The following is a 13,356-nucleotide window of genomic DNA, read 5'->3' on the forward strand; positions in this document are numbered from 1 at the left end:
TGTTGGATAAACTTCGGACACTGGACTCGAATCGGAGAGAGATTCGAGTCCGGCGGCCAGAAATTAGGGAACACTGGGGTTTTTCCCAATTAAAATCATGCCATATTATATTGAAGATTTGGTTCACGTTTAAGAACTTTCGAGCGAATCTGACGATTCAAAAGTACTGAAAGATGAAAAATCAAAGGATAAATAAAGAATATTTTTATTCGTATCAAAAATCAGAGTCGTATTGTGCTGCCCTCTGTCAAGGACTCCTCACCCATAATGACGTCATATCTAAACAAAAATCAGTAATACTGTGTTTTGACTTTTCGAACGTAAATATCAACGTAAAATGCACGATAACGGCGACGATTATTTCGATAAACTGGTGCTGGAGAGACGGGCGAGACTGACGAGGATTCTCAACCCAATGGAATCGTTAATTACACGCGTGCAGAGCGTGCTGGTTTGGGAAAAACCCTGGATCAGTACAACTGCGTTAATTGCAGCGAATATTCTGTTTTGGTAAGTAGTAAGTGACTGTTCCCTTTACTTGTAAGTCCTCTTGCTCGTAAATATCGATTAAAGTTTTGGAATCACCCCCTGAATTGTGTCGTGTTGGTTATTGATTTCTTGCACACAGAAATTAGGTCAAATCAATAATCTAATTTAATTCCTGCACTGAAGTGAAGTAGGCCTAGTTGTTAATTACTAACCAAGACAGTTAATTGACCTAGTTGATTAATTGGCTCAATTTTCTTATTCAATTAAAGTTTGAGTTTGGAATTTCTTTTTGTTTTCATTGCAGGCAGGCGCCTAGCAAATTGTGCTGTAGTTTTAGGTCCCTTTTGACATGAAAAATGTTAAGTTTATTACCCCAAAGTACCTAATTGATTTTTGTTCCCTTACCCTCCGTGCTATGCAGAAATTGAGCTGAAATTTATTTGAGGGTAGGGTTATGAAAGTGCAATAAATAGGGCCCATGTTTGGTATATCAGATTTTTCAGGGGCATATTTTCCTGATGATGCATTTTGTAATTTCAAAAATTGTGTCTCGTTTTTTTCCTAGGATAATTACGCATACAAGCTACAGATTTGTGTATATAATGTGTATGACAGCTTTAATATTGATCATCTCGGAAACTTGGAAAAAACGAATCTGGCCAGAAATTAAAGGTATAGTAACCTTTTTGATAGTCTTTTCTTTCTCTTTGTCTTTTCTCTTGTTTTTTCATTAATTGGTGTTTGCTGTAGCGGCCTTCTGGCTTTTACTTGACCCTCATCAAAAAGCCTTCTCAATTTGATTCTGGGCTCGTAATTCTTTCAGAGCTGCCGACTGTTCCTGATTTTCTATAATATCGTGTTTCTATTTTCCCCCGAAAAATAATGATTCGATTTTTTTTTATGCATCTAGAAATATGAAAAATGTTATCGGGGCCATAACTGATTAATTTGAACAATTTCTTTCTTCACTCTGAAAATCAGCCACCCCTTAAGAAATGAGGAGAGAATCCCACAATGATAATTAAAAAAAAAAAATGTCTGCTCTGCCCCTATCAGAGTGGATGTCAATATTCTATCAACGCTGATAATTGCTTTGTGAAAATGGAAGATTAGATGGAAGAGACAGTAGATTTAAACCAAATTTAGCTTCATTATCTGTTTTTTTTTGGGGAGGGGGGGAATCGAAAGCCTCGGCACTTCAACAGCCATGATGTCATTAACAATGAATGCAGCCCTATAAATATGCAGAACACTATGTCTTTATATTTTACTGTTTTCCTCATCATTTAGGAGAATTAGGAAAGTGTTAATTATTGGTTTCTTTTGTGGTTGCGACCATAGAATGACGTGGTGTAAGGAAATCATTGAATAGAGTTCACTGAATACAAGCTATTATTCTATATAATATTGAAACAGCTGTGATCAGCTGTGAATCAGGAGTACTACTAAATAATAGTGACGTTTGAAATATGCGCAGTTCTTATTCAACTCCGCAGTGCAGAATTTCATTTCATTCATACCAGGGACCTGTTATTCAGTCACAGCCTTCAGTTAGCCAATCAGTCTGTCCTTCAGCTAAATGTTAATTCAACGTTTTGACTATATCCTAATAGTCATCTTCAGGAATACTGTATTCCTTGAGCTAGTGTAGTTTATTCAACGTTTCGACTATATCCTAATAGTCATCTTCAGGAATACTGTATTCCTTGAGCTAGTGTAGTTTATTCAACGTTTCGACTATATCCTAATAGTCATCTTCAGGAATACTGTATTCCTTGAGCTAGTGTAGTTTATTCAACGTTTCGACTATATCCTAATAGTCATCTTCAGGAATACTGTATTCCTTGAGCTAGTGTAGTTTATTCAACGTTTCGACTATATCCTAATAGTCATCTTCAGGAATACTGTATTCCTTGAGCTAGTGTAGTTTATTCAACGTTTCGACTATATCCTAATAGTCATCTTCAGGAATACTGTATTCCTTGAGCTAGTGTAGTTTATTCAACGTTTCGACTATATCCTAATAGTCATCTTCAGGAATACTGTATTCCTTGAGCTAGTGTAGTTTATTCAACGTTTCGACTATATCCTAATAGTCATCTTCAGGAATACTGTATTCCTTGAGCTAGTGTAGTTTATTCAACGTTTCGACTATATCCTAATAGACATCTTCAGGAATACTGTATTCCTTGAGCTAGTGTAGTTTATTCGACGTTTCGACTATATCCTAATAGTCATCTTCAGGAATACTGTATTCCTTGAGCTAGTGTAGTTTATTCAACGTTTCGACTATATCCTAATAGTCATCTTCAGGAATACTGTATTCCTTGAGCTAGTGTAGTTTATTCAACGTTTCGACTATATCCTAATAGTCATCTTCAGGAATACTGTATTCCTTGAGCTAGTGTAGTTTATTCAACGTTTCGACTATATCCTAATAGACATCTTCAGGAATACTGTATTCCTTGAGCTAGTGTAGTTTATTCGACGTTTCAACTATATCCTGATAATCATCTTCAGGAATACTATGAAATATGATAGGTCAAAAATCCCCTACCCTGAATTCATTCAACTTTACAATAACATTAAGTACATACAACTCGAAGAGAAGCTGAACTCGATATTTTCAATGTTTGTATTCTATTTTTTACTACGGGCGCGAACAAGCAACAGCAGCAGGATCTCAGAAATATCTCGCCCTCCGCTGCGCGAGAAGCATTCCTATATCATCTTATATCCCACGAGCTCAACAGTCTATTTTACACAGTTACTGCGCGCGAGTTATCTATTATCATTTTGCTCACATTATCGTACGCTCTGGTTTAATTCCCCTTTTGCGAAATTGATTTCCACATTTTCCGAATCAAAGCTTGAAAGTTCGGCTATAGGGGTATAGATATATTTCTGTTTCAAATGTAATCAAATAATCTAAAACTTGAAATCAGGAGGAATTCTCACTTTCTTTTTTTTCGTTGACAGTTCCGACTCCGGAAGATGAAGATAAAGAAGGGTAAGTTATTTCTTATTTTGATTATTTTGAATTCTGGCCATTCGATTTAGGGTTGTAAAATCACTTAACGGTTTCAGTGAAAAGTACTTTAAGTAATTGAAGTCACACGTTGGCTATTAGCCAGTAGGTATGCAGGTGACAATTACATATACTCATATTAATCTAGTGCATCAGAACTTACATATTTCACTGGAATTAAGGAGTTTAACTTGTGTGAGGACAATTTAGAGCTGGGTTAATCTATAGTTGTGAAACCGGGTTGGCAGTTCTGGATCCAGTTCTACAGTTCTGGACCCTGATCTACTGTTCAGGACTCAGTTCCACAGTTCTGGATCCAGTTCCACAGTCTGGACTCAGTTCCACAGTTCTGGATCCAGTTCCACAGTTCTGGATCCAGTTCTACAGTTCTGGACCCTGATCTACTGTTCAGGACTCAGTTCCACAGTTCTGGATCCAGTTCCACAGTCTGGACTCAGTTGCACAGTTCTGGGTCCAGTTCCACAGTTCTGGATCCAGTTCCACAGTTCTGGACTCAGTTCCACAGTTCTGGATCCAGTTCCACAGTTCTGGACTCAGTTCCACAGTTCTGGATCCAGTTCCACAGTTCTGGATCCAGTTCTACAGTTCTGGACTCAGTTCCACAGTTCTGGATCCAGTTGCACAGTTCTGGATCCAGTTGCACTTTTCTGGACTCAGTTCAACAGTTCTGGACTCAGTTCCACAGTTCTGGATCCAGTTCCACAGTTCTGGATCCAGTTCCACAGTCTGGACTCAGTTGCACAGTTCTGGGTCCAGTTCTACAGTTCAGGAATCAAGTTCCACAGTTCTAGATCCAGTTCTACAGGTCTGGACTGAAGTGACAGTTCTGGACTGAAGTTCCACATTCCTGGACCCACTTCCACAGTTTTCGATACAGTTCCACAGTTCTGGATTCAAGTTCCACAGTCTAGGGCTGCAGATTTATTGTTTATTTCTAGTTGGACGGCTGTTCACCCGAGATTGATGTCAGTTCCCGAGTTATGTCACTATATCGCTGAGCTATGGACCACCGGAACGATGCTGTTTAACGATTTCTGGAAATACAGACGTGAACACCCGGCTAAGGTGCGTACGGCGGGTGTCATCAGTTTTCACTCAGATATCCGCAGTTATTTTCCTATAGATATTCAATTCAGGCTCAGTGTGTTAGCACCAGCTTAAAACCCTCTCAGTGTTGACTAATTAATACTCGAAAGTGCTGCAGATGATTTGAAATCGTTAAAAACTCAACCACAGAGTATTGTTTAACGGGGATACTAGTGCATCTACACCACAGCGCGGTGTACTATCAGTTACAGGGTGTCATTAATACATCATGGTGCGATGTAATAGCTAGTGTTGTTTAACGGGGATACTAGTGGGTCTACACCACAGCGCGGTGTACTGTTAGTTACAGGCTGTCATCAATACATCATGGTGCGATGTAATAGCTAGTGTTGTTTAACAGGGATACTAGTGCGTCTACACCACAGCGCGGTGTACTGTTAGTTACAGGCTGTCATCAATACATCATGGTGCGATGTAATAGCTAGTATTGTTTAACGGGGATACTAGTGCGTCTACACCACAGCGCAGTGTACTGTTAGTTACAGGGTGTCATCAATACATCATGGTGCGATGTAATAGCTAGTGTTGTTTAACGGGGATATTAGTGCGTCTACACCACAGCGCGGTGTACTGTTAGTTACAGGGTGTCATCAATACATCATGGTGCGATGTAATAGCTAGTGTTGTTTAACGGGGATACTAGTGCGTCTACACCACAGCGCGGTGTACTGTTAGTCACAGGGTGTCATCAATACATCATGGTGCGATGTAATAGCCAGTGTTGTTCAACGGGGATATTAGTGCGTCTACACCACAGCGCGGTGTACTGTTAGTTACAGGGTGTCATTAATACATCATGGTGCGATGTAATAGCTAGTGTTGTTTAACGGGGATAATAGTGCGTCTACACCACATCGCGGTGTACTGTCAGTTACAGGGTGTCATTAATACATCATGGTGCGATGTAATAGCTAGTGTTGTTTAACGGGGATACTAGTGCGTCTACACCACAGCGCGGTGTACTATCAGTTACAGGGTATCATCAATACACCGTGATGCTGTGTAATAGCTAAGTGTGTCACCGATTTATACACCGCACTGCGGTGTAGACGCACTGTAAAAGTTTGAATAAATGTAAAATGGTTTGAAAAAATGTTTGCGTCTAATTTCAGTTTTGCGTTTTGACTTCAATCGGTTTTACAATATTAGCAGTTATCGGACATTTCATATCAGGAATAATGATCGCTTATATAACCAGTAAGTCGACATTGTCGCGTCGGTTTCTACGGTAATGTATTGAGTTTGTAGCTACGGTAACGACGGTATCGCGTTTGTATTGTTGCAGTAATGAGTTTGTTGCTATGGCCGTGCGTCGCCTACAACAGTTTACTACATAAAATATATATGAAATTTGAGCCGATGTTGATGCAGTTGGAATACAGTATGAAAATAAACAGACGGCGACACAGATCTACAAAGAGTATGTATTAGAGATGATGTCATAGGGGGATTTATAGAGGCAGACATCATTTCTAGAAGTGTCTATAGATCAAATAACTAGTTGGTAATTTGATGATGTCATAGGGGTATTTTATGGAGGCAGACATCTTTTCTAGAAGTGTCTATAAATCAAATCAATGGTAGACAATTTGATGATGTCATAGGGGGATTTATGTAGGCAGACATCTTTTCTAGAAGTGCCTATAGATCAAATCAATGGTAGACAATTTGATGATGTCATCGAGGGATTTATAGAGGCAGACATCTTTTCTAGAAGTGTCTATTAATCAAATCACTGGTAGATAATTTGATGATGTCATAGGGGGATTAATAGGGGCATACATCTTTTGTGTTTATAGATCACTAGTAAACAATTTGATGATGTCATAGGGGGATTTGTAAAGGCAGACATCTTTTCTGTTAGGGTCTATAGATCAAATCACTGGTAGACAATTTGATGATGGCATAAGAGGTATTCATGGAAAATGTTTTATTTTGTTTGTAGAGCGTTGTGGTGATGAGGTAGAGAAGGAGGATAGTAAGGATCACGTTGAGACCGATACGGACAGCGAACTCGGCGAGTTCTGTCCGTCGTCGATCAGCGCCGAGGCGACGGCCGCGTTAGCTCGAGCGATCACCGACAGCGAGGACGAACGAGCGTCGTCTAGATCGCAGTCTCCGGAGTTAGAACCGCGCGATGATGTCGTCAATGGTACGAGTTATAATAGTTCAATCGATATGTTTTTACCGTCGACCGATTCGGCTAGTTTTCCCGGTACGTGTGGCGCCCTCTATTAATATACTACTAGCTCCACCTATTGCTTCTATAACGAGTACAACTACAGCAGGGTTCTTACGGATCAAGGAAATTCGAGTCTGCTTTGTAAATCAGGGAATAAAGTCGGGGAATTTGAAAAAGAGCTTTGTGCCGAATTTGGATTTATTAATCTGTAAGAACTCTGTACGACAGCATGTTGGTTTATGTTTTCTAACAAGGACAGAGGCGGTCCGGACCCTCGCCATCCCATTGAGGTTGCCCTTTCCGTCAAGCTGCACTTTGACACTCATCCTTTCAGAATTAACATCTCTTTAAATACTCAAATACTGACGGAGGGACCTCACTAGTGGACCTCAATAGGAGGGACCTCACTAGGACGGACCTCACTAGTGGGCCTCACTAGTGGACCTCAACAGGAGGGATGCTAGTGGACCTCAATAGGAGGGACCTCACTATGACGGACCTCACCTGCTTTATCCCAAAAATGCCTTTTCTTTTCACCTGGACTCCAAATGTCCTAAATCCGCCTCTGGTATCGAATTCTCGGGTCACAAATTTACGTTCGGTATTTTCCAGATATCGAAAACGACACGGATTTGGAACCGTTTATGAGCGAGTTGGCGTTACCGTCGTACGACAGTTCAATCCTCGACGTCACAGACTCAACGCCGCCGGTTCAACAACAATTACTCGTTCCGAGAACTGTAACGCCACCTGGTGATAAAAAAGATAAAGACGGCAGCAGCAGTAGCATGCATTTTAAAGAGACACATTTCAAAGAATCGTCGTCCTCGGAGGACGACGCCGATGAGACGCTTATCGCCGGTTTGAATTTCCCCGATCTGGCCGATGTGCCGAGCGAAACCGGCGCGGCGACCGAAAAAGCGATAATGGCTGCCTCGTACGCTGGATCGGTCGTCTCAAAGACAATCGGCACGGTGATGACGGGCACGATTAGCGGAATTAGTAAGATAGGTGGCGCCGTCGTTGCTCAGGTTTCGAAAAAGTCGGATTCGGAAGTTCCGTCTGCTCTTGAGGCAGATCCGTCTGCCGGAGTTGCGGATCCGTCTGCCAGTGTTGCAGACCCGTCTGCCGGAGTCGTGGATCCGTCTGCCGGAGTCGTGGATCCGTCTGCCGGAGTTGTGGATCCATCTGCCAGCGCGACAATAGGACACTCAAATACGGCTGATTCGGATTTAGCGGATTTCGAAGTTTTAGATCGCGACGAACTCGACACCGACTCGAATATTAATCAAAATTGATAAAACGAAAGCAAATGGGATGAATTCGACTTTGATGATGAAAAGAATATTTAACGTAAGTTAAGGCAGGCGTAGGTCGTTGATGTCAGTGCGACCATCTGCTTTTGCGACTGATTGGAAAATGTCGTACACCATCGCTGACCATTATTTTGTGACCAGTTTTGACAGATCGCTAGCAGTCACAATTCGACCTACGTCCGCCTTCTAATACTTCACGAAAAACTCATATGTAACTCATTAGTTACAGCATCAAGAACTCACATCGGACTCATGAATCAGTGTGTGAATCACTCATATTGGACTTATGAGTTTGAGTGCAAAGAACTCACTCGGAACTCATGAGCTAGAGCATAAGAGCTCACATTGAATGCAAGATTTATCGTGTATGGTACCAGTATATGACTCGCGTGGATCTCATGCTTTAGAGCATGAAGAACACTTATGGACTTCATGAGTTTGAGTATGAAGAACTCACGAGTTCAAGGGCGCATAAACAACTCAAATATGTTTTTAAACTCTGGGGCGGTTTTTGTGATAAAAGATATAACTAGTCTATGGATAGGTCTTACTATTACTCATTGATCTATATAGAACGTTCCTGAAAAACGGTAGCCTTCATAAATCCCCCTATGACGGCATGAATTTTTTAAAGTTTTGAGTAATAGAAGCTTCCAGAGAGTTTGTCTGACTCCATAAATCCACCTAGAAATTGGGAGATTTTGAAAAAGCCATCATTTCGTGTAGGGTCTCTTTGATGATGTCACGGGGGAATTTATGGAGGCAGCCATCATTTCGCGAAGCGTCTATATCATTGGTGTTAGAGCTGCCGCAGTAATCAAATGATGGAAATAATCTGTAATCATTTTTCTCCGCTGGGCGACCGAGTCGTAACCTGCGGGCCCTTTAGTTGGATACATCCTTGGAAATATTCGCGCAAAAAAAACTAATAATCAGAGTAGGTTTTTTTTTTTCATCTTTAAACGTGAATTAAAAAAACGATTTTGTATTTCGTTTGGCTGTGATAGAAACGTGTTTTTTTTTTATTGTTCACCAACCTGTTAGGCGTGAAAATTTATTTTTAAAAACTGCAAAATTTGTGATGTCAAAGGGGGAGGCTTCAATTTCTCTGGCCGAGGAATTTTTTATGCTACACTATTAAGAGTTATTTTATTACAAATATTATTCGAGATTTTATCATTATCATAAATTATAGTATAAAGGTTATTTAGCGGGTAATTAATGATTACCTAGTTAATTAACTGGCCATTGTTGATTGGTATAACTAACGGTATTACATGTGCTAACATTCATGGGAACTATTTATATAGTGTATGAAAACCTAAGATGCTTTTTATAGGTTTTAGAACTGGGCTTAGACCGGTCTTATACTCGAGTCCATTGTGAAACCGGTCGCAGTTCACGAACTAGCCTATTATAGTCTGAGGTTATAAGTCATGACCGCGTGCAATTAGGTCCCGATTTAAACTTATCCCTCCCCTCGCTGTAGAGGTTATTGTAAAATTCCACTGTCTTAGTTTGTAGTATTTTTCACTGCACTTTTTCTGTATAACTTCATGAATCTAATCGATATCAATGCTGTGAATAATTTTGGCTGAAATAAAAAATGAATTATTTATTTGAACACAGCTTTGTTCAGTTTTCTTGACGCTCAAACACTGTTTCAGTGGAACCTCGATGATACCGCTTACAACAAACTTCACGAAACTAAAAAACTTTATAACCGATAGTTCTATGAAGAACTTTTTATTTAGTTCTATCAAAAATGATGAATGTTCGGTTCTATCTACAGTAGAACCTCGCTACATTATCAATGAACTTCAAGGACCAGAAAATCTGTTTGTTACATCCATCATCAAATTGTTAAACTTTTCCTATTTGAGATGAAATTTTAGGTTTGTACAATGGATTGATCTGTTACTAGAGGTTCTTGTAGCAGAGGTATGACATGTCGGTTCCAATTTGTCAATACAGAGGGCGACGGTAGTAGATTAAAGAGGAATAGTTCGGATTTGCCACTGGAATCGAGACGAGTACGGTGGATCTTCCAGACGAGGTTCCACCGTGGATAGTTCTGAAGGCAATCCTAGGTCAAACTCAATCCTCATTATTCGTTGTGCAGACTTGAAAATCCACAGAAAGAATCAACTATTGAATAAAACTCCACAAGATGACGAATAACTGCCAGCCTGGAGTCGTAGGCCCCAGCGAGTCCTCAATCCTCATAATTGTCCAGACTACAAGAAAATCCTCACATCATCGAATGGAATAAACCACAATATAAAATGCTACATGTTGTAATATGTAGGTCGTAGAGAGTCCTCAATCCTCGTTAAGCCGGTCAGACTACAAGAAAATCCTCACATCATCGAATGGAATAAACCACAATATAAAATGCTACATGTTGTAACATGTAGGTCGTAGAGAGTCCTCAATCCTCGTTAAGCCGGTCAGACTACAAGAAAATCCTCACATCATCGAATGGAATAAACCACAATATAAAATGCTACATGTTGTAACATGTAGGTCGTAGAGAGTCCTCAATCCTCGTTAAGCCGGTCAGACAACAAGAAATTCCTCACATCATCAAAAAGAATAAACGCTGAAAGTTTTCAATCAAGTTGTTGTTGTTTTTTCTTGTTTTTTATTTACAGAGCGGTCGTTATATAAATATCGTTACTTATTTATGTTTCTTTCATTTCTCGAAGTCGACGAACTGCACTTCTTACAGTCGCGGCGGCGTTGGTGCTACAAAATATAACAATCAAATACTGAGAGAGTGACGTTATAATAGGGCAGCGCCGGAATCTTCAAAGGGCTGCCAAAGTAGCAAGACTTTCGATCCCCCCAAAAATACAGAAAACTAAGTTTAAATTTTGAATAATCTCTTATCTGTCACATTAACTCAATGAGGTTATTACAGTGAACTGCATTTTTTAGACCTCAAAAATATGTCTGACTTGAGCGAAATATCAGACATTGCAAGTTATGTATTATGAATTTCTTAAAAATCAGTGACCCAAAAATTATTTCGAAGTTTCAGAGTTGAACAGTAATCTTGTGTTTGGAGTCTACTGTATCAGCAGTGATAGAATATCGACATCAACTCTGGTACAGGAGCAGCAGATATTTAACAAGGTAACACAGGGTTGGCCTGTCATAGAAAACGCGTGTAGGGGTTAGTAGGGGGCGCTGCTTACCTCTGAACCCAAGCTCCACCAGCAATCGTCTTCTTACAACCTTTACAATGCCAGATACCGACGGCTTGACGCTTCATAGCATCCTACAACATAGATCGAACACGTGATGTCATAGGGGGATTCATGGAGGCTGACATCTTTTCTATTCACAGATCAAATCACTAGTAGACAATTTGATGATGAAATCGTACGGGGAATTTATGAAAGCAGACATGTATTCTAGATTAAGTACCAAAAGATTTAATTTGATGATGTCATAGGGGGATTTATAATAAACGCAAAGCTGTCATGTTCATCGCAAGGGTCTCGAGTGTAGATAGATCAGATTGATGATGTCATAGGGGGATTTGTAAACGCTGTTATATTCACTTGAAGGGTATATATACACTATAGTTAGTTACCTAATCGTTGGTGGTAAGCTTTTTATAATCGGATGGGCTTATACCAACGTTAGGGATGACAAGGACCAAAACACGGTTGAAAAAAGTAACACTTCAAAAATATACTTTCAATTCACTTCAGTCCACAATTAATGGCTTAATTCACAAACTAACACAGGTACCTTTCGAAATAATCCAATTTTATGTATGTTTCGAGTGATTAATCAACATTATTTTGAGAAATTAATTAATTTCTCCACAAATTTCGCCATTGGCCGCCATTTCTCTGTATTGTACATGTGGCATGATAAGACAAGGGGACCTACAAGGATTTATATAAAACTTCCAAGACGAAACGACAATTTTTATTTTTGATGGTTTTCCAACTTTTATTTCAAGTCTTCGTGTTTTCCTTAATAAATAATGAAATTATAAATTTCTGGTAAAAGAAAAATGTGAATAAGTGTTGATTTTTTAATTTTTTTAAATTTCGTCGTTTCGCTTTGTTAGTTTGTGCTGTTGTCCTGGCCTCAGTCTACAGGTGCCAGCACCTCCAGTAATTTTCAAAATGGCAGCTGTTGACTGGACGGAAATTTACTCTCACTTTACGGCCGATTTGCACATGGATTAAGATCGTCAGGTGAGGTGTTATAGGTATCAGACAAACTACGAATCTGTTGTGCGTCGATTACAACAAAAATGAGACAGATATCTTAAGAGACAATGAAATGCCAGGCAAATTACTCGTCAGTCAAATTGGCTGACGAAGATTTCATACAAAAATGACCTTCCCATTCCTGACTGTGGTTTGTGAAAATATCCGATCGTGAAACTAAACCACAGTCAGGTTACTGACTATATACACTACAGAGATATATCAAATTCGATGATGTCATAGGGGGATCGATAGTTTACCTTGCCGCAGAATGAACACGTATATTTGCCGTGTTGCGTTACTTCCATACGTTTAATCGTTTTTCTCAACGACGCACCGTAACGCGTGCCGTACTTTCCTGTTATTCCGACCTTCTTCGTGCGCTTGGCCTGGAAGAGGAGAACAAGGAGGAAAATCAAGAAATCAGTAGAGAACGAGGGGATTGAACCTAGAAAAACCTGTTCCATCGCTGATTTTAGGCCCCAAAGTTAATTGCTTTTCTTCTTATCGGTCATGAAAACAGATCCCTGAATAATTTCCGTCATTCTCTTGCCCGAAAACGTAACGAACATCGTTTTTAGTCGAAAAACAGTGTCCAATTTCAGCGTCAGTTTAAGACCAATTTAGGCCCCGGAATGAGTACCTTTCGATTCAAAAATGGTCAGATAGAATTCTGCACATTATCATAGCAGGATTTCAAGGCTTGATCCGACTGATTAACGCCGGATTAAAGCGGATTTTGAGGCGTATTTCCAAAAACTCACCATTCTGTAGATTTGTTATGGCTGAAAGGAAGTTAATTGTGCGCACGCGCGCCAGCATTGATAGACATCCTAAATACCGAACACAACCGACTGTAGTCAGAATCCGATCAAAGCCTCTTTCAGAATAAAAATGCTATAAAGGCACAATACTTTTCTAACAGCTTCCGGATCTTACTTTTTTAAATCGCTAACAGTTTACAAAATCATACACGGA

General features: G+C 39.8%; 2 protein-coding genes across 3 annotated transcripts; one reads left to right on the forward strand and one right to left on the reverse strand.

The window, feature by feature from the left end:
- Positions 1–284: 284 nt before the first annotated feature.
- Positions 285–9,754, forward strand: LOC141912269 (reticulophagy regulator 3-like). 2 transcript variants are annotated; one of them, XM_074803504.1, is made up of 8 exons: positions 285–510; positions 1,055–1,161; positions 3,469–3,499; positions 4,477–4,603; positions 5,758–5,842; positions 5,931–6,065; positions 6,591–6,860; positions 7,440–9,754. In XM_074803504.1, exons 1-8 carry the CDS (start codon positions 338–340, stop codon positions 8,123–8,125), a joined length of 1,614 nt encoding a protein of 537 aa, XP_074659605.1. In that variant the 5' UTR covers positions 285–337; the 3' UTR covers positions 8,126–9,754. The 2 variants fall into 2 exon arrangements, with proteins under 2 accessions (XP_074659605.1, XP_074659606.1); XM_074803505.1 differs by having other exon boundaries at positions 6,591–6,797.
- A 998-nt stretch (positions 9,755–10,752) lies between these two features.
- LOC141911962 (large ribosomal subunit protein eL43) lies at positions 10,753–13,281 on the reverse strand. The gene is made up of 4 exons (XM_074803091.1): positions 13,143–13,281; positions 12,639–12,767; positions 11,344–11,426; positions 10,753–10,891 (listed from the first exon to the last, which is right to left on the reverse strand). The coding sequence occupies exons 1-4, from the start codon at positions 13,143–13,145 to the stop codon at positions 10,828–10,830; spliced, it is 279 nt and encodes a 92-aa protein (XP_074659192.1). The 5' UTR covers positions 13,146–13,281; the 3' UTR covers positions 10,753–10,827.
- Positions 13,282–13,356: the final 75 nt, after the last annotated feature.

The sequence above is a fragment of the Tubulanus polymorphus genome, chromosome 10, assembly GCF_964204645.1.
Source record: "Tubulanus polymorphus chromosome 10, tnTubPoly1.2, whole genome shotgun sequence".
In the NCBI taxonomy this organism is placed as follows: Eukaryota; Metazoa; Nemertea; class Palaeonemertea; order Tubulaniformes; family Tubulanidae; genus Tubulanus; species Tubulanus polymorphus.